The 21,770-nt window shown below is 39.3% G+C and overlaps 1 protein-coding gene across 1 annotated transcript in view; it reads left to right on the top strand.

The window, feature by feature from the left end:
- Positions 1–21,770, top strand: part of CTTNBP2 (cortactin binding protein 2) — a 152,334-nt gene that overhangs the window by 41,127 nt on the left and 89,437 nt on the right. Inside the window, 1 exon segment of the mRNA XM_035020299.1 lies at positions 20,323–20,547. Within this exon segment, the coding sequence (XP_034876190.1) occupies positions 20,323–20,547 (225 nt within the window).

The raw sequence follows: 21,770 nt of genomic DNA, 5'->3' as shown, positions 1-21,770 counted from the left end.
TAAATTGCCTTTCTTGAGGAAGAAAAGATCGGTTTGTTTAGATCTGTGATTTATATCATTTCCTAACTGGAGAGAATTATAAAAGAATCTTAAGTAGGGAGATAAAAAGGGAATTAGCCTAGGTTCCCAGTTCAGAATCAGATTGGGTTTCTTGGTTATTGTTGATTCTAAGGTTATATCACATACCCCTGGCCAAATGTATTTATGAAAATACATTCCAAAGTCAGTACATTTGGTTGGGCCACCATTAAGATGTTATCTGTATTTATTTTGGGGAGGGTGTAGTTTAAATGACTGAGAGTAAATTATGTCTAGATTTATTACTGATTAACTTTTTTCCCCTTTGCTGGAAATTCTCAATTGGAAAGCTCTATTTCAAAGCAGCAAAACTGGTCGTTAGCATTATTCAATACTAACACTATTGGTGTACATTTAAATTCATGAAGAATTGATTATTGGATACTAGGCTCAGTACTCATGATAGACAGGAGTATGGCCCAGTTTCCTTATAGTTCACATCCTGGCTTTGGATGGGGAGATGAAGGGGGAGAGAGAGACTGAAGCAATTAATTCCGTTGTGGTGGAACAGCAGTGTTCGGGCAAGAGCCACGTACAATGTACATTGGGGGGCACGAAGAGAAGAGGTTCAGCCCTGGGGTGGTCAGAAAAGCCTTTACATAGACAAACTAGAAACTGGCTCTCATGGGAAGAATACAGCTTACCAGCTATATGCCCAGAGACCTAAAACAGCATGGTGAATTCAGGGCCTTGTACATAGTTTTGTAGTTGAAACTTGTTTTAAAATTAACCCAGGATTTGTTTTAATCACATATGGTAAGGCACACAAATGTAGAAATGACTGTCACGAAGGAAAAGTTTTGTTCTGTTTTGGGGAAGTTTTTATAGTCAGATCCCTGGAAGTAGGCACAGCATTGCCACATAAGACCACATGGGGAAGCACCAGGGTCAGTCTGGAGGCAGAAAGAGTAGGGGAAAGCAGGGGCAAAAGCCTTTATTGTGGTTTGCAGGGGAAGGAATGGATAAGGCAAGGTAAGCAGACTTAGTATTGGTAGTCTGACTAATTTCAGGAGGCCCCAGGATGGATTGACTGCCCCTGGTTGCCGGATACCTGGCCCTGGGGGGAGATTAGGGCTGGGAATAGTGGCTGCTAGTGAGAGTCTGGTAAAGGAGGTAGACAGAGAGGCCATGGGCTCTGCACTGGTTGGTTTGCATATGAAGGTCACATTCACAGGGGAGTCATTGGCTGTCTTTAAGAATTGGCCAGCCTGGGGCGCCTGGATGGCTCAGTCATTAAGCGTCTGCCTTCGGCTCAGGTCATGATCCCAGGGTCCTGGGATCGAGCCCTGCATCGGGCTCCCTACTCTGCGGGAGGCCTGCTTCTCCCTCTTCCACTCCCCCTGCTTGTGTTCCCTCTCTCCCTATCTCTCTGTCAAATAAATAAATAAAATCTTTAAAAAAAAAAAAAAAAAAAGAATTGGCCAGCCTTGGGAGGGATTTCTCTCCCTAGTCAATGAGACTCAGATGCCAGAATGTGAAGAACCCAGAAAATAAGAAAATGCAGTTAAGACAAAGCTTAGGAGGTAAAGAGGAGGAGGGTGGGTGCTGGTATGTAAAAAATGAAAATAGAGATAGAATAAGGGGTTAGATCTTGGAAGACCTTGATGAAGGTTTGGGCTTTATTGTTAAGTAATAAAGAACTCTTGACAGAGTTTGAGCAATGCCATAATACCTTAGACCTGCATTCCAGGGTAATCCTTCTTAGCAGTGAAGAGTAAGATTGATTGGAGAGGTGGAGGTGCAGAGACCAAGCAGGAGATTGTTGCAAGTGTTATGTGAGGAGGACAAGGGGCTCGAGAAAGACAGTGGTGGCTGGGATAGAGAGGAGGGGATAATAGGAGTAATACTTACAAGGTAGCAATGAAGAACCTTGACTGACTGGCTGTGGGTATGACAGGGGTGAAATTGGTTCTTTTGACACTCAGGTGAGTTGTAGGGTGGTGGTATCACAGCCCAGACAGGGAATATGTAAGGTAAAGGTGTCCAGTGGAGAAGATGAAGAGTTCAGTTTGGTACTTGATGAGTTTCCTGGCCTTATTGGAACACCCGGGGTAGATTATTTAGCAGACAGTTGAATTTAAGGTTCTCAAAGAACTAGATTTGGTAGTAGAGGACCATTTGTAGCAGCTTAGAGATAAAAGGAAGTAGAGAAGGAAGACAAGGCATAGATGGGATTAACAATCTTAGAGGGGCAAAGAAACAGTTTCTTTTGAGAAAGAGAATAATGGATTATTTTGAAAGTATTGGGAAAGAAGATCACCAACATGAAGAGGAAAGCCAGGGTGAATGTCACAAGGAGGAGGAGGATGAGCTAGGAGCCTAGAGAAGGTTTGGAATGTCCACCATGGAACCAGGGACACATGGGAGGATAGGCCTCCTTCTCACTAGTATGATTCACTGAACCTGTAATGAATGGTCTTGGCTCCTTGGGCCCAGGTGAGCTTGGAGACTAGAAATGCATACTGGCTTTAAAGTAAGCTGTTAATGTGCTTTAGCACTGCTTAGCATCCTGAGAGAGCACAGATGGCAGATGCTGGATGGACCCAAGCTTACTGCATTGAGAAATAACTGTTTGAAGAAATAGAAGCATCTGGAGAAATATGAGCTCTGGATGGAGAAAAACCGTGTTTGGGGAGTGGGAGATGAAGTAGGGGAAAAGGTCTTTGTGTAGTCATGATGAAGTCTAAGGATATGAGGATGTTGAGGGGGAGTTCTGATGAAAGCTGTTGGAGCCAAGGATATTAAGAAATTGTGAGTTCTGATCCCTTTGCTTATATGATTCATGTACTCTGGGATACTGGCAAAGTTCTGAGTGAATACAGGGGACTAAAATCTTAAATAAGCCACTTTTATGTTTTCTCTTTGTTTGAATTTAAAATGAAAATGTAATAACCAACAAATATTCCATTCACAGTTAGAATTACACCTTACCTCATGGTTCATTACAGGCTTGTATGTGGAAACATCATTAGCCTTTTTCTAACCAGTAGGATTCTTTGATCATTTGGTAATCTAGACTCTTCATCCCCAAAGAGTAGTTCAAATGTAAATTCCTGTTAATACCTTGTGAAACAAAAACAGTCATTTTTTTTTCCAATTAATTCAGACTGGGAGGTGTTTATTTCCCTTGAGGCGCAGGCAGCTTCCAGGGCCATGTAGCCATATAGAGTGGTGTTCATTCTATGATGAGCCTTTGTGATGAAGGAAGAACAATCCAATGCTGTTGCAAAACCATAAGGTGTTTGGTGGCTCTAATGACTTCCTGGGTCCCTTCTTCCCCCAAATGATGGATCCATTCTAAGGACAGCATTCTTGCCAGTGGCTGTTTGGATTTCTAATTCTTTGCTCTCATTTCCAAATCTAGTTCTTGTTGAAGAAAGAGAGGAAAGCACTAGGAATACGAGATGCCCAATGTGTTCCAGTGTGTCTCTGGACCTTTCACTCAGATAGGGGCCAATGGCTTTATGAATCCTAGGGTAGAGTCTTAGGCTGTCATGGTGCTGATCAATTTCTTGACCTTGGAAGGTGTCCATGGAACGTTGCTGTTGGCCTCCTAGCATGATTTTGTGGCTCAATATAATCATAGCAAAAATGCTATAACATAGATCACCTTTAGAAGTGCATTTATTCAATTATCCTTGAAATAGAATTTGGTGGCATGTTGTGTACTCCATATATGTGGTGTGTGTTTTAAATCTGTTAAAATCATTTTAATATTGAGAAATAGTAATAAAATTAGGAGTGTTACTAATACTAAATCAGCTTCAAAAAGAATTATTTTGGAAGTGGGCTATTAAGATTTTTCCTTACAAAGGCTGATTTTATTTTTGTCACTTTGGTGGCTTCCTTGTTGATACTGTTATGTGAAATAGAGCAGGAATTGTTTCTGTGAATGCCCGGCTTAATCTCAAGTACATGTTATCCTTTACTTTTCAAACACAGCTGCAAGTATCCATGTGCCTTGTACCAATATTTAAAAATAGACTTCACAGGCAAAACAGTCTGTACATTCACTGGCAAGCACAAGATGATTTTAGAGGGATCTTCTAAATGCATGGCTGTACCGAGTCCGCTCAGACAATCATTATGATGCCTCGTAGGTATCTGACAGCTCCTCTTTTATAAATTCTGGTGTGTAGTAATGTCCGTTGGTTTGAACATGAAGCTCTTGTGACCAGGGCTGTGGCTGTGATTCCTATTTGGGGCATTTATTATAGCACAGAGGGCAGTTAAGTTATACCGAGTCCTTTCCTGCTGTCCAGCCAGACGGGGAGACAGGCATCCATGGGAATGGGTGAATGAGTGTGTGTGGATGCCCCTTTCTTAGTCGAATTGCTCCTATGCATGTATATCTTTTGGGAAGTTTCATAGCATCATCATCTTGTATGTAAAGCAAAGACATTCAGATGAAAAGGACATGATCACCCTTAATATGAACAGTAATGTTGTCTACTCTGGCTGAGGGACTGTGACCACAGGCTTTAGTTCTATCTAATCAGCATTTCTGTATAACTGACCAGTGTTTTAAGAACTGACGTGTTTTGGCAGAGGGTGATGACCTCAATCCCATCCTGTTATTTTTACTATCCTTGTGTTCTCCAGGAATATTAGTGGGAGACTGAGGATATGAAAGGATAGAAACAGATGCCTTCAGTAGCTGGTCCAGGATAAAGCGGGTGGGAATGGCAGGTCCCGGTCTCCTTCCTGCAGCAGATTCCAGTGAGCGCTGTCATGTGCCACCTACACAGATGAGTGCTGTCATCTGCTCTGAGGCCACAGAGGCTTTCAGACTCCTTCTCCACTTTCCGTGAGAAAGTGGGTGGCTTAGCTTGGAGAAGAGAAAATGGATTCTTACAAGAATAGACTTTAGGGGCGCCTCAGTGGCGCAGTCAGTTAAGCATCTGCCTTTGGTTCGGGTCATGAAGCTGCCAAGAAAAGGTGAGCAGGGAGCCTGTTTCTCTCTCTTCCTCTGCTGCTCCCCCTGCTTGTGTGCTCGTTCCCTCTCTCTCTGTCAAATAAATAAATAGAATCTTAAAAAAAAGTACATAAATCTTAAAAAAAAAAGAATAGACTTTAAACCCATAGTTCATGTCTACTCCTTTCAGAAATTGATCACAGCCAGTCATAAATTGTGTTGGAGACTCAGGATATGTTTGCCATTCGTTTTGGTCTAAACTCTGTTGGAGGAGATGCCGCAATTCACTGTTTCGTAATGTATAGCATATATCTACAGTATTCTATAATTTATTCTCTATTGCAGACTATTTAAGATACACTATCCCCTTCCCATTCTGCTCACAAATGCCCAGTGGAATAAGACAAGGGAAGCTGATTGCTGGAGAAAAATGGCCTACATAGACATAGTTTGAGCTCTCACTGAATAAATGATGTAATGTAAGCAGAAAAGTCTAGCAGAAACATAAATAGTTGAGCATTTTCACCAATGTGAACCAAGATGGATAGGCCTGTGATGAATGACCTATTTGATTTTATGCTAATACCAACCAACATATGCACCACAGTTGATGGGTTATACAGCATTTTCACAGCTGTTCTTGTGCCAGATATAATGACAAAATTACATGATCTGAAATAGATTTTTACCCTGTTCCTGCAAATGACACTTGTCCCATTGAGATCCACCTGTTCCTGAGCAAGATCAGGTCTTCCCCTCACTGTTGCATAGGACCCTGTGCCTCTGACTTAAGAGTAGCTAGAAGTATCGGACCTGCAGTTTGCACATCTGCCACCTGTCTGATGAACACACATCTTTATTGCAGGCGTATGATGAAGTTAGCCTCCAGGGATTCTCCAAGATCTATGTGCTGACCCTTTTCTTGGCAGCTTCAATGGTTTTCTGGTTTGCTGTGTGAATCAGCAGTAGGCACACATTCTTGCAAGGACTGGGGAACATCTAATGGTGTTAAAATTACTGGCCAGGCTTGAATAAAGACTGCTTTCAAACCCTTGACATTCCTTTTCCCTTGATTGTTGTTGATATGGAATGAGTCATCTTCAGCTGGTAGACGGTGAGAATATTAAGAGCTTTCTGTTTAAGTTTTCCAGATGCTCAGCGGGTTCTTGCATTTGGTGTTATTCCTCAGTGTCCAAGGCTGGTTCTGTTGGGAGTTGGGAGGGGGCGCAGCAAAACCGTCCCCACCATTCTATGTCCTGGGGAATTTTATTTTTAACCAAGCCAACTTATGTTTCCTTAAGCCATGAAAAGGACCATGTTTAAAAATTTTAATCACACCACTGCCCACAGACATTATCTGTTATATTATCCCCAGCAGGCAAGACACTGCCTTTCTTTCTTTGTTTTTCACTTGAAAATTTTATGGATGAGGATGCTTTGTTAGCAGTGTTCCCACATCCACCCACTGCTGCTTCCACATTTCTTTTCTCTAGTCACAAATAGGCATTTCCGGAATTATCATACTGGTGAACTGCATTATTCCTGAAATATTGGAACATTTCAAGGAAGTTACCTTGGATCCTCAAGATACCTTGAGATTGGTTGGTTTGTTTGGATAATTGTTTCTATGTTCATTTTAGGCAAGATGTTTAATGCTGGTTTTTTTTGTTTTTTTTTTCTTGTAAGGAGTCAAACCCCTAGATGACTAAAGCCTAATGAGAAAATACTTCTGTGCAGTCATGACAATGTGAATAATACGAAAGTGGGGGGAAAACCTGTTTGGGAATTTTCTGAATTTGATCCAGCAAACATGAAGCAGGGTGGGGAGTACCTGCAGAATTCCTGCTGGTGTCCTTGGCACAGGAATATTGAGTCTCCACAAGTGGTTAGTTGCTTCTTGGGACAATATCAGACTACTCTACAGAAGCCTTATTTTTCAAACACTTATTTTAAAATCAATGGTCAAATGAAATTTTACTCTTTTTAATCATTGGAAGCATATTTTCTTACAGATGTTCTAAGTCCTCTCTTTACCAGATGACTATTTTGTTAGTTCATTATAATGTCGAAAGCCTCGCTAAGTTTTTTGATGGGATTACTTATTTTGTTGGAAAATTCTGCCAATTTACTCAGTATCTAGAAGCTTTAGAAAACTTAACATAAAGAATATGATTTAGAACTTCAGCAAATGAATGGCTTGTGTAGATTTGTTACTTTAGGGCTGCATGTTGACATCTAAATTTTCCCTGAAAGCTGAAAAACATCCATTAATAAGGGCAAAGCTTATAAAGTTAATGGCATAGTCGTATCTCCATTCTCTAAATGTGGTGCTTCCGAACACATTATCTGACTTATATTAGAACTGAATTTATATGTTAAAGAGTGATACTGAAATAGGATTCCACTGTATTTTGTTCTGAGTCTTTGCTTTTTGCTCTGTAATCCTTTAAAACAAACCTCTTAAAAGAATTCATTATTAATATTTTCTCTGCTGGTGGAGTGTCGAATTTATGTGTGTTTCTGTACGTCTTGGATGATGAGTTCATTTCCATCCAGGAGCATGTTGATTCTATTTACTTCACGTGCAGTATCTCATGAGTATGCCCTTGCTGCTTGGCCTTCCACATGCATGAAGGGGGCTCTAGAATCATGGACAGTTAGGAGCCCAGGGCTTTTTCCTTAAGGAGTGTGATGCGATAGAAGAGATGGAATAGTTGTAAATGTGTGGATGCACATGTGAAAACAATCACCCAGCTGCCAAGAGCTCTAAAATGGAAACTTTGGCACTTTGGCATCTGACTCACAAATTCCCATTTCTCTAATGAGATAGCCTAAATGATGTAAAAGCAGGCAAAAACAAGAGAGAAATAATGTCATCATTATTAAAATGATAGCTATTAATTATTACATGTTTACTGTCGTTCAGCCAAGTGCCTTACCTGCATTATTTCGTTAATCCTTCCAAACAACAACAACAGAACCCTGGATTGGGTCCTCTATTATCCTCTCATTACTGGTAAAACCCCAGGGGAGTAAAGTAACCAGCCCAAGTGTACATAACGTAGAAGTAGCAGAGTAAGTACATCAAACCCATTTTGTGTGATCTCTGAGCCCATCCTCTCTACTATTGTATTACCCATGTCCTAAAAAATGAAGGAATACCTGCTAGACGCAATGTCCGTATGACCAGACTGAGGCATAAATGAGCATTGACTCACTTCCTGGAGCCCTGTGATGCTCTCTCAGGAGGCGGAACTGTAACTTGGAAAGAGCCAGCCAACACGTACCTTCCTGGATTTGGAAAGGCAAGGGCAGACTGTGGGATAGGTAGGGAGTTGCTGCTTGAAACACCTTTTATGTGTGTGAAGGAGAAGCACTAGAAAGCAGCGTTGATGCAACCACCAGAAAGGTATCTGGGCAGCAGGGCCGCTCCCTGATCCCTGCCAGCCCAAGGGATGGCACAGACATGCTCCCGTCCCCAGTGGGCAGGTGCAGCTGGAGAGGCTCCTTGTCCTTGACATGCAAGGCAGCAGGGAAAAACCCAACAGAGGAGACTTGTTTCTCTCATAGGGGCTGTGGCTCTGATTACTTCTCCCCTCTGAGCTGAAAGGAGCTCTGTCATGTAAATTAGCATCAATCTAGACGCTCACTGGCTCCCCATATTAGGGAAGCATTTTAATGACAACCAGCTGGAGACTAAAGGGGTACTCCGTCTACCTGCCCTGCTTAGGGATAAACACCAGAACTGGGTTGACTCCTACTGGTCTAAAGATGGGAGTAAACAGAAAAAAGAAAAAGAAAAAGCAAGGCTTATGAAAGATTTTGTAGCAAAGAAAAGGGAAGATAACCTAACACTTAACAAGCAAAGGAACGACCTACATCTGACAAAATTATGAGAAACAAGTAAATTTTAGAAAGTAATTTTTAGACACCATCTGCTTTGTGTCTTAAAATTCAAGGAAACATAGACTTTGAAGTGAGACTGAATGGCAGATGAGCCAGACCATGATGAAGAGTGAACTGGCTGCAGAGCTTGGGGAACAGAAAGCACAAATGTGGGAGGCAGATTGCCGGCCTGAGTCCTGGCTCCCCCGCTTCTAGCCTTACAACCTGGGTCAAGCCCTTTCGGGTTTCTCGTCTGTAAAGTGAGGATAACGATACCAAACTGATAATGCTTGTCAGAATTTAAAATGCACTAGGAGAATTGAAGCATGTATTAGAAGCAATGGTGAAAAATCAACATTATAAAAAATTGAATCCATAACAAATTTAAGAGGTTCTCCCAGAACCCAGAGGAAAAGATTACAGTGATAAAGTAGAAACAAAGACACATGTATGTGGAAGAAAGGGAGTGGAGACCCAGCAGTAAAAAAATTGACGTTCCTGAAAAACACCAGAACAAATAGAATGGATGCTGCAAAGGAGATGTAGCAGAATCTTTAGGTTAAAAAGGCTGTAGGGCAGGAAAAATGCCAGCCTACACCAGGAGAAATCTTAAATGTTAGAAAAGGAATTGTTTTAAATAGGCAGAAAAGTGGAGGTTTTCCCTTAAAGGGAGCAAAATCGACCTGGCCTTGGACTTGATCCTGTGGACTATTGAATGCAGGAGGTATGGAACAATATCCAGTGTTGAGGGATGCCACTTAAGAATGTGTTCACCCAGACAAGGTGGGGTTCATGTAAGAAGGAAATGGAAATGCTAGTTTGGCAGAGAAATAAAATATTCTCATCCAAAAGCTGCTCTGAAAAATAAATGCCCTGAAGACTCACCTAGTTGGAAATAAGCGTCAAGATATTAAGCATGGAAATAATGGTATGAAAGTGTAAAGAGGGGCGCCTGGGTGGCTCAGTTGGTTAAGCAACTACCTTCGGCTCAGGTCATGATCCTGGAGTCCCGGGATCGAGTCCCGCATCGGGCTCCCTGCTCGGCAGGGAGTCTGCTTCTCCCTCTGACCCTCCTCCCTCTCATGCTCTCTGTCTCTCATTCTCTCTGTCTCAAATAATAAATAAAATCTTTAAAAAAAAAAAAGTGTAAAGAGAAGCAAGAAATTGTTTCTTCTTATCCTTGGTTGGGGCATTGAAGTACTTAGGGGAATCTTGATAGGCTCATTGAACGTTGGGCCAAAGCTGAGTGTTTGCAGAGTTACACATGGTTCTGATGAGCAGCCTGGATTGAGAACTCCTGCTCTAGCATTTTAATCAAGATAAAATATGTACAGACATAATTAGGAAAGTGGGGATATTGCCAAAAATATGGAAAAGAATTACCTTATTCTCAAATTCATGCGAATTGATTTAAAAATAGACAACTTTTGTAAGATATAACAGCAAATTTTAATAAATGAAGAGACAAGATTACTTTCCAGCAGCAAGACTTGATTTTATGAAAAAGTCCTCTTTCTTCAAATGTATATCTAATTTATACATGATACCAATCAAAATTATAATTGCTTTTTTTTGAGATTTATTTTATCAATTTCTGAATTTCATCCAGAAGAATAAGCTGGTAGCATAGCAAAGAAAGTTTTAGAAACTGATGTTGTGAAGGAAGCTTGTCCTACTGGTTGGTAGGATTTAATAATCCAAATTAAAATACTTGTCTTGGCAAATTCTGAATGGAAAGATAAAGGAAACAATAGAATGTTCAAAAACAGACCCAGTATCAGTAGGGATAATTATAATAACAATTATAATAATTATAATAGTAATTATAATTATTATAATAATATTAATTATTATTATTATTACAATAATAATAATTATAATTACAATTCATAATGATAAAGGGGACAATTCCTCACAAAAACATAAATGTTTATGTGACTAGTAACAGAGCCTCAAAATACGAGAAGTGAAAATCAGCAGATTTAAAGGGGAAAAAAGACCATTTCATAATTACAAATTTTAATTGATAGAACAATTAGTAGTTGTTAGGGGAGAAAAAACAGTAAAAACATAGAAAATATGAATAACACTATCAACCACCTCAATTAATTGACATTTGTAGATTGTTTTCAGTAACCTCAACAGAGTTAAATGAGAAACCAGTAAGGATAAGCTATTTAGGAAAACTCCAAATATCTGGAAACTTCTGAAAAAAAATCTATAATTCATGTGCCAAAGACAAAATCACAACAAAATCAGACAGTACTTTGAACTGAATGACAGCAAAAATACATCAAAATATTTGAACAGTACTTAGAGGAAAATTTAGTGCCTTTAATGCTTGTATTTAAGGGATCAAAGATTAAAAATGACCTAAAGTTCCACTTTGAGAAACGAGACAATATAGAATATTGAGAAATAGACAATATAGAATATTAATGAAGCTAAAAGCTGACTCATTAAAAAAATCATCAAAGTTGACATATTCTTGAGATGCCAGGCTGGCTCAGTCGGTAGAGCATGGGACTCTTGATCTCAAGATTGTGAGTTCAAGCTGCACGTTGGGTATAGAGCTTACTTTTAAAAAAGGCGGGGGGAGAGAAAATTCCTAGCTAAAATGAGCAAGAACACAAAAGAAGACAAATCACCATATTGGGAATGAAAAAAAGGGATTATCACTACAGATCCAGTAGACATCACAAAGATATTAAGTGAATACTATGAACAACATGAACATCCTAGATGAAGTAGGCAAATATCTTGAAAAGTACAACTTACAAAATTGCTATGAGAAAGAAAAAAAATCCAAACAGCCTCATATCTATTTTAAAAATTCATCAGGAAAAACCTTCCCCAAAGAAAAACTCCAGGCCTGGATGATTTCGTTGGTAAATGCTATCAAACATTCAAAAAATAAATATTGCTAATATACATAAACCTTTTCAAAAAATACAAGAGAGGACATCATAGCCCATTTTATTTTATAGGGTTAGCAGTACTCTAATCCCCAAACTGACAAAATTAATTAATTGTTTGCTTGTTTATTTATTTATTTATTTATTTTAGTTAAAAAGGAACTCGGTGTGTTTAATAAAGCTTGGTATTACCAAAATCGCCGTACAAACATTAAGTCACATGCCCACACGACAGAGTTCCATTTACAGAATGTCCCTCGGGAGGCCGCCTCCCGACCGCACTGCAGAGAACCCGACCCAGGCCTGCGGTCTGGGCTGGGCGGGGGGGGGGGCGCAGAGGGGGAGCGCGGACAAGGTGAAGACTAAAAGTAGTCCGGGCGGCCGCCTGGCCTCTCTTGCTCAGCTTGGGGCCCCCAGCCGGCTTGCTGTTATTTGCCACCATGCCACACAGGATGGAAGACGTCAGTTTGGAGCTGGATGGGCCTTGGGCAGACCATTCATCCTTCAGGATTTCTTCGTCTTCCTCTGAGTCCCTATTGTAGGAGTAGCTGCTTACTTCCGAGGCGAACGGGGAGTGGGCTGACTTGCGCTGGCCTCTGGCCTTGAAGTCCACCTCTATCTTCCTGGCTTTGGTGGCCCTTTTGTGTTTACCTTTTCTGGAGGCTTTGACCAAGATATTTAAAAAGTAAAGAAGGAAATTATAGACCGATCTCTCTCATAACTACAGATGCAAAAAAAAAAAACAAAAAAACACCCAAAAAACAAAAAACAAACTACTGGTGGTAGGAATATAAATTGGCAAACTCTCTGAAGAGGAAATTGGTAATTTCTAAAGTCTTTAGGGCGCCTGGGTGGCTCAGTTGGTTAAGCGACTGCCTTCGGCTCAGGTCATGATCCTGGAGTCCCAGGATCGAGTCCCGCATCGGGCTCCCTGCTCAGCAGGGAGTCTGCTTCTCCCTCTGACCCTCCCCCCTCTCCTGTGCACTCTCTTTCTCTCATTCTCGCTCTCTCAAATGAATAAATAAATACAATCTTTAAAAAAAAAGTCTTTAAAATATTTTTATTCTTTAATCCAGTAATACTACTGCTATGGATTTACTCTAATAAATGTTCCCACAGGTTTACCTCTAGGTAGGTTAGAACAATCAAATACAAATGCAGTGAGAAACAATGATATTTTTAAAATATATTAGATTTTGTTTATGCAATTAAATATTAGAAATATTGATATAGGGGTGCCTGGGTGGCTCATTTGGTTAAGCTCTGATGCTTGGTTTCGGCTCAGATCACAATCTCGGGAGTCATGAGATCCAGCCCTGTGCTTGGTCTCTGCGCTTAACGCAGTCTGCTTGAGATTGTCTCTCCCTCTCCCTCTCCCTCTCCTTCTCCCGCCCCCCTCGTGCACTCGAGTGTGCTCTCTCTAAAATAAATAAATAGATAAAAATCTTTAAAAAATATATTGATATAGATTATTGAAATGGGAAATACCAAATTAAGTGGGAAAGGCTACTTAAACATATTCCCTTAAATCCTTGATAAGTATTTTTTTAATACATGCTTGGAAAAAATATAGAGTACAAGGCAAATTTAATGGTGACTGCCTTTCAATGATTGAATTATGGATGGTAGTTTTTTCCCCCTTATAACAGTGTTTTCCCACATTGTTCAGTGAACATGCATTATTTTAAATAAAAATATAGTTCAAATGTGCTTATAGATTTGGATAAATACACTTTTTAATGTTGAAACAATAGTGCCTCTTTCATGAAATTTAAAATTATTTTGTTTTTTTATTATGAAAAGTTCACTTATAGTTAACAGTCATAGGAATGACTAATCCCAATAACAGAAACCATTACTTCTGTTAACCTTAGATAATTAATGGGTATGTGTGGGGCACACTGCTAACTTGTTCTTTAAGTTACAGAGGTGTAAAAGGCATTGTTTTAACTGTCTGGTATCAGTAAAGATAGAGCTGATCATAGCAATCAAATGCCTAGAGCCACATTGGCAGGTAGGTTCATCTGTGTTCCAGTTCTGATCTATGCGTGGTGGCTGCCTGGAGAGATGAATTGGGACAAATTGTGAGGCTTTTCCTGGATTCTGCTTCAAGTGTGCTGATAACTTAATCATGTGCACTCTGAGCGAGAGAACAGAACGGGGCAGCACTGTGTGCCATTCTTGACCTAGTTAGGGAATAAAGGTAATCTTATCTTTACAGATGTTCCTATCTGGCTGAGATAGATGTGTGCAAGGTACTAAGTGGCATATGAGGTCAAAATAAAGGGTTTGGTAATAGATTACTTCTGGCCCCGATTTCAGTGAAACCAAGCCATTTCATGGATTTTGTTATAATGGTCTACATTTTTTGAGAGAAAATTAGTAGTTTATTAAAGTATGACTTCTAGATTTTAGCCTTAGGAACCAAATAAATCTAAGTCTGTCTTCATATAGGATTCATAATACATTATGTATATTCCTGGCATGACAGTTTCCATACATCCAGGTGATTATGTCCATGAGCAGCTATGACACTGTAGGTGGCAGAAGGTTGGGGAAGGAGGGAGGAGAGTGAGCAGGGAAAGTGTGCCTCTTCTCTGACTTACTGTTCCAGTATGGCATGGCAGATCATGGGACACCATGACACCCCTTCATTTCTTTGGGCCGTGTATGTCTTGCCACATACAAACAATGTCTGAAATGTATTCACTGAAATGAACTTTTCAGACTTTTTGGCATTTAATCCATATTCCAAGAAGTTATATTTTGTTCCTGGCTAGTGAATTTCTAGGACTTTGCAATCATTGAAGGGCAGTGACTGTGTTCCCAAAGACTATGTAATTTTTACATTGCTGTTATACCCTCTGTCATCCATTTATCCCCCTTGTGTTTGTGTGTGTGTGTGTGTATGTGCACATGCAGACACGTATGTTGTATATGAATGTGTAAACTGACTCCTGCATTATTCTACCCCTCTTAGAGTGGGAGTGAGCTCTGATGACCATGGCTTATCTCTGGTTTCCCATTCCCTTTTATTTACAAGTAGGATTTTTTCCTCCTTTCTTCTTAGAGGAGCTCTTAATTTTGGTTTTTGTTTTGTTTTTTTTGGGCGGGGGGGTTGTTTGTTTAATCTTGGTCTATTTGAACTCTTTTCTACTAAGAAATTTAGAGCAAGATAGGTAAATTTTTATGTTGATTGTTTGGAAAAATCTCTATTTTTCATCCCTCTCGATTTTGAATAATCGTATTTCAGGATTTGAGAAGAGTGACAGTTCAGAAACCAGTGACCTTACTGATTTTTGAGACTCCTGTACCACATATTTTTTCAGCCTATGTTTGCAGCACAGCCAGAGACCGAGATTTCACTCCAGTCCAAGGCAGCTTGTTGTATCTCTAGAACAGCTTTGGCCCTTGAAAGTTTTTTATTATCATGGCTACAATTCAATTGTTTGGGAGCCATGTAAATAGTGCAATACCTCTTGAAACCTGAGACGCCTTCAGATACTGACAGAATGCAGTCATGCCTCTGTAAGTCTTTTAAGCATTACTGTTTCCTTCTACTCTTAAAATTCAGTTCTGTCCTCAGGCTCTTTTTCTATTGATCATTATTTAAATATTTCACCCAGAAGTGAAATAGTAGCCCAGGAATTGTCTTAGTTCTGATATCTTTTTTCTATTAATTAATGAACCTTGGAATTGAGTTGCTGGTTTGAGATGTGGGGGAGGGGCAGTTTCCATTTCATTGTTCACTCCTTGAATATAGTGATGATTGCAACCCCTAGGTTTTTCATACTGGCTTCTGTGTTTGTACTCAAGAACTGACTTATATTTATTCCTGAGAAAGTCCGTCTTGTCAGATTGGGCTCATCATTTCAACCACCCCTTGTGGTTTTATGTCCTTGGCACCAAAGCCAGAGTAGGCTAGAGCTGAGGACAGAATTTCTTAGTCTTGCAGTTAGATCTGTATTAATGCTTTAAACATATTTTTAGTTAATCAGTACTTTTCGATAATATGCTTTTTGAAAAAGCATATTTAGAAACCATTTTTCCTGTTGAATTGTTTTTTTACATTTAAATGACATTCTCTGAAGGATCTTAGGAAAAGGAAAAAAAAAACCCTTAAGTTTGATTAAATTTTATTAGCCATATGGTGAGTAACAATGAAAGTAAATATAGAGCGTTGAGAATACTCTTAACTTCTTGAAATATGAAGTCATATTTGTGTCTTTTAAACTTTATTTCTTTGTACTGGTTTGGATAGTGTTGTAAACATTACTTATCTTTGAACCTTTTTTAGTGTTCCAAAATACTCTAGTCATAATGATCTTTTATTTATTTTTTATTTTTTTTAAAGATTTTATTTATTTATTTGAGAGAGCAGAGCCAGAGAGAGAGTGCAGGAGTAGGGGGGCAGGGCAGAGGGAGAGGGATAAGCAGACTCCCTGCTGAGCAGGACTCTGGGATCATGACCCCAGCTGAAGACAGATGCCCAACAGACTGAGCCACCCAGGCACCCCCATAATAATCTTTTAGTGCTCAAAAGTGTGGGCTTTGGAGTAAGACTGCCTGGGTTGAATACCAGCTCTAGTTAAAGTGACCTTGAGAGTAAGTTAATCTTTATAAGCCTCAGTCTGCTTGTCTCTAAATTGTAAATTAAAATAATGGCTATCTCTTGGACGTATTTTTAGGAGAAAATCAGTAACATCTAGAAATAAATAGTAAGGTCTCAATAAAAGTTGTCTTTTACTAGTACCATTTTTTTAAATATTACAAAGTCATTTTGGCTTTTTATAAGATAAAATAATTTTAGCAGTAAGTTTGTGTTTTAAAATTAGTTGGTGCTATGTTTTAATTGTGACCCACAATGCGAGTTTTAGATTTTTTTTCTAAGAAAATTACATACTCTAGGAAAAGTTCAATATTTAAGTATTTTTCCTTTTATTGTTACTAATTAGATCCAACCAACTTCAGTTGATCTGGTTGAACAATTAAAGCCCAAAGTAGGAACTCTGTATTTGTCAAATCCTCTCCTAATAATGGCCATATTTTTATTTCTTTCTCAACCAGATCTTATAAAACTTCAGATTCTGATTGAAATTATATTTCTATCAATGTAGCTAGTTTTAAGGGTTCCTTTAAAAGTCTGTTTTCATAATTATAGTCTGTGTCTTTATAATGACTCATTTCCCTGAAATGCATTTCATTCTCAAGTAATTCTGATGCATAAACCAAGAAGTTATCTGCACATTCAGCTCTTCTTTTTTTTAGGGAGAGGCCTCTCTAAACCCAGTGTGATAAACATCAGGTCATTTTTTTGTTACATGATCTCCTTAAATATTAAACTTGTATGTGTTGTTGACCTGCCCTTACCAAAAGTAATGTAGTACATTAAGAATCCAATACTCTGTTATAAAGTAAGATGTCCTAAGAAAGGTAAACATTTTTTCAGGAATGTTCAAGCATTAATAGTTGAAAAGTGGGTAAAATTAAGGGATGTCAGTTGGCTTGGGCATGTGTTTAGTTATAAATGCTTGCCTAAATCCGCATTAAGCTAAACTCTGAATCTTTTGGGATGAGCAGAAGAGGAGGTGATGGCAGTGAGGGTTAGTGGTCAGTGGGAAGTTACCCGAGTGAAGGATGAGAGGGTGTCCTAACCTGCCAGCATCACATGGACGAAGGTATGGGGGGAGAGAACTATGAAAATGAGAGTGTTGAAGGGCTTTAAGCAGAAGAGTGACTGAGGTTTCCTTGGAAAGGTATTCTGACAACTCTGTGGTAAGCAGAGTGCCTCTATTAGATACAGTCTAGGTTTGGGGTGTAAGTAGTACAAAGAATCATGAATCATGGAAAATCAACTGCTACGCACCCTGTGGTTTTCCTGAAAATGCTCTTGCCTGGTTTTAGTTTAGAGAGTTATTGAGTCCTTCCTGGGATCCCCTGGTTCTGCCTCTGGTGGTGGGTGAACTAACACTTGGTCATCATTTTCTCAGGAATTAGTTTTGCATAGAGGAGTTTGACATTGGCCTAACTTCCTCCGCAGGTTCCTGGTAAAATTGGTCCCTTTGTGAAGAAACTTGACTTCCTCTAACAGGGAAAATGGCCTGAGCTCTTTCCTTAGGAGGCTCTGGGTTACAAATTATATTTTCCTAAGGCCGTTGGATGCTACATTTATCTGTGCAGCAAGAATACATTAAGCACCCATTGTGTGTTCTTTGGTGGGTTGGCAGGATGTCAGCTGAATAAAAGTGCCCCTACTTGAAAGGAGCTGAAAGCAAATATTTAGGAGAAGACAGCCTCACTAGGCCCAGAGTGACTGGACTCTTCCCGTAATAGAGATTACAAACCGGGTGTCCTGTCATCTTGCATTCCCAGATTGTGTTTAGATGAAGTTTCGTGAGTGTTTCCTATATGCTAGCTTGGGCCATAAGCACCAAAGAGTGGGAATGAGATTGATTCAGGTCCTGTTCATTAGAGAAGTCTGGAGAATGTGGAACATCATCTGACAAAAATTAGGTTCTAGATGCTGCATAAGAAGTGACACAAGACTAGCTTCATGGGTGTGCGACCTCTGCAGTTGCAGAGGGCCATGCACTTAGGAAGGCCCCCTGCTTGGTTAAATGGTATGCTGTCAGCATCTTGAAATTCTTAATTTTTGAACAAAGGGCTCTATATTTTCATTTTGTGCCAGGCCTTGCAGATTATGTAGTCTGTCCTAAATTTATGGCCAACATTGAGGGAAACTATAGATGAAAAGACCCCAACAGTGGGACGAGGGGGTGGTGGCCCTCTGAAGTCACCAGGCACTTCATAGGGAAACCGTAGGCTTTAAATATTCACCACACTCAGATGGCAAGGCTAGTCTTCCAGTTGAACCAGTCAGGTAGAATCGTCCTGCTCCCCTTACCTCCACGCCCTTCCAACCCAGAGAGAACAGCGAAACCACTTAGAAAGAGGGGGAGAAGATTTGTGTAAAGGGAGAGATGTTTTCATGAACCCTCCTTTCCCAGGTGGTACATATTACCCTGCCATAGATCTTCACTGGGGAAAGGAAGCTGTCATACACTCAAGTTGGATTTTCTAATCAAATTGAGACAGGTTTATGTCTTAAAATGACTATAGGACTTGTATTTAGAGAAAAATAAGAGGGGGAAAAAGAAAGTAAGAGAAAAACCATAGGGATGTCTCAGATTTTCATCCAGGGGTGGGGGATAAATTACTACATGGAATAAAAATTAAGAGAAAAGTGAAGGAAGGCAAAATGAACTCGCTTTTGAAATTGCATCTTGGAAGTGATACTTAGTGCATTGATCACTTCTAGTATTTGAAGAATCTAGAAATATCAAATGCTTTTTGACTCAGAAATCATGTTGACTTTTAAGTTTAAAATGATCCTCTGAAATGATGCTAGCTTAAGTTTAATGGTGAAATTGGGCTTTTTGTAAACTGTATTTCTTAATCTAATTTGGTAATAGGAAAAGAAATGTTAGATTTATCACTTGCACTTGTGTTTATCTAGTTGTTGGCTTGCTCACAGTGGTCTAAAAATGGAAAAGTCTAGTTCAGTGCAGTTACTTTTAAAGTGAGGAAATTTATGTAATATTTCTTCAGAAAGCCCATTTAACATTTTGGACAATTAGCTTGATTTATTATAAAGTAGTTTTTCCACTGGCAGTGACATAGAATAATTTTTTCTGGTGGCAATTCCACATGACCTGAGTTTGGAAAATATTGCTAGTTTCAGTATATTTCTACTATTTTCCATTTTATGCAAAGACTGTTGTAGGCTAATTATAGAAAATTGCGTTTAGTGCCCTGTGGATGTGAAATTAACTTTGACGCTGACGACTGATACTGAGAGTGGAATGAGGTTACATTCTTTCCTCGAACTCTGTGAACTCTATTTTCATGCCCTTCAACAATGAGATATTTGCATCTTCTTAAATCTTCTAGAGGTTTTTTTGTAGTTTAGTCAAACTTCACAAAATATGAATGTTGTGACTTTTTGACATAAAAATTTCATCAAGGATTTCCTTCTTTAGCAAATATCCTTATAAATTCTTACTCTACAAAACTTGTAGGAGATTTATATTTTGTGACTTAGCTTGATAAGTATTATGTGAAATAGAAGTTCTGTCAAGATAGAGATAATTTTATTTTTGAACTTTTGCTAGAAGTTATTTTAATTGTTGGTATTTCTGATTTTACTTTAAACTAGAAAAGACTGTACCTAAAACACAGATCCTTGAAGGAGTGAGCATCAAGGGAAAAAACTGTATTTGCGTCATTTGTAATTTAAAAGACATTCTTTAAGGAAGAAAATCTGAAAGTAGGCTGAATGGCATGCCAGGCTAGTCAGGGATTGGGGTCACATTCCCCTCGCTTCTCGCTCAGCGCCTGACATCATACGTCAGCCATTACTCAAAAACAGTTGTGAATACCATGTGGAAAAGTAATCACGAAACCTTCTTATAAATATCTTTCTGTATATTTTTATTTCTTTCTCAATACATTCCTCTGATTTTGTTCTAGGCCCGCAGGAAGGAGGTATTTATCCAGGAACGGTATGGGAGATTTAATCTGAATGACCCATTCTTGGCACTGCAGAGAGACTATGAGGCAGGTGCCGGCGATAAAGAGAAGAAGCCAGTTTGTACCAACCCCCTCTCCATCCTTGAAGCAGTCATGGCCCACTGCAGAAAGATGCAAGAAAGGATGTCCACGCAGCTGGCTGCTGCTGAAAGCAGACAAAAGAAGGTATTGAGGCTTTCCAACGTTTTTCCTATAACACAGTAGGATGGAGAAGCCATCTCCAGGCTTGTTGTTTGTTCTTTTTTTTTTTTTTTCCTCCCTTTGGTGACTTTAAATTTTTATTTATTTATTTATTTTGAATTTTATTTTATTATGTTAATCACCATCATTAGTTTTTGATGTAGTGTTCCGTGATTCATTGTTCGTGTATAACAGCCAGTGCTCCATTCAGTATGTGCCCTCTTTAATACCCATCACTGGGCTAACCCATCCCCCCACTTCCCTCCCCTCTAGAACCCTCAGTTTGTTTCCCAGAGTCCAGGGTATTATGCTAAGGGAAATAAGTCAGTCAGAGAAAGACACGTATCATGTGATCTCACTGATATGAGGAATTCTTAATCTCAGGAAACAAACTGAGGGTTGTTGTTTGTTCTTAAATCTCATCATATTTTCAAGAAGGGTGGGGATAAAGACCTCAAAAGGCAAAATGCTGACAGATTCTGGTGGCCCTTTTCAAATATAATTCAAAAATAACACGAGGCTATAAAATAAGTGTAACAAAGAAATTATGTTTCCTATAAAGGTTACTTTGATGCTTTCTTTAAAATATGCTTTTTTTTTTTTTGGACTTCCCTTTCCTAATGCCATAAGACATGCTTAACTGCTAGGTGGATGATCCAGTATTGCAGCCAGGATGCTGATCAGATGGTAGCATCCCCAACTTATTTATCCAGCTCCTGTCTCAAATATTTCTTTGCAACTAGACATCACTTCTTTAAATTATGTCTTTGGAAAATGAAATTAGCATGAGGAGAATAGAATGAAATTTGTGTGGTATATGCAGTCTCACAACGTGTCTTGAAGTCCTGGTTCATCTCAGACTTGCCTCTGGGGTCTGAGGGCTGTGTCTGCTTCAGGCCTCCAGGCTCCTGCTCACATGTGTTTCATTTAAACCAACCTCCCCGCATCTTCTCACCTCCCCCACCAACAGACACATGTATTTATTACTGTACTTGAGTACATGCTTCCAAGAGTCCTAAGTGATAAAAACTGAGTTACTGCCATCAGCCATAAGGAAATAGAAGTTCAAATTTTGTCCTTCTGATAGACTGGCCAGACTACTGATTCCGTTTATGAGAAGAGAGTGAGGAAGTCAGAGAAGCTAATAATATCTAGTATGATTCGAATGAAAGGTAATCTGTTCTTCCAACCATTATTAAAGCATACAT

This window comes from Mirounga leonina, unplaced genomic scaffold (genome assembly GCF_011800145.1).
Source record: "Mirounga leonina isolate KUSES-001 unplaced genomic scaffold, KU_Mleo_1.0 Mir_174, whole genome shotgun sequence".
Taxonomy (NCBI): domain Eukaryota; kingdom Metazoa; phylum Chordata; class Mammalia; order Carnivora; family Phocidae; genus Mirounga; species Mirounga leonina.
Note: the sequence above shows the minus strand (reverse complement) of the source record. Positions and strands in the feature narration are given on the sequence as shown.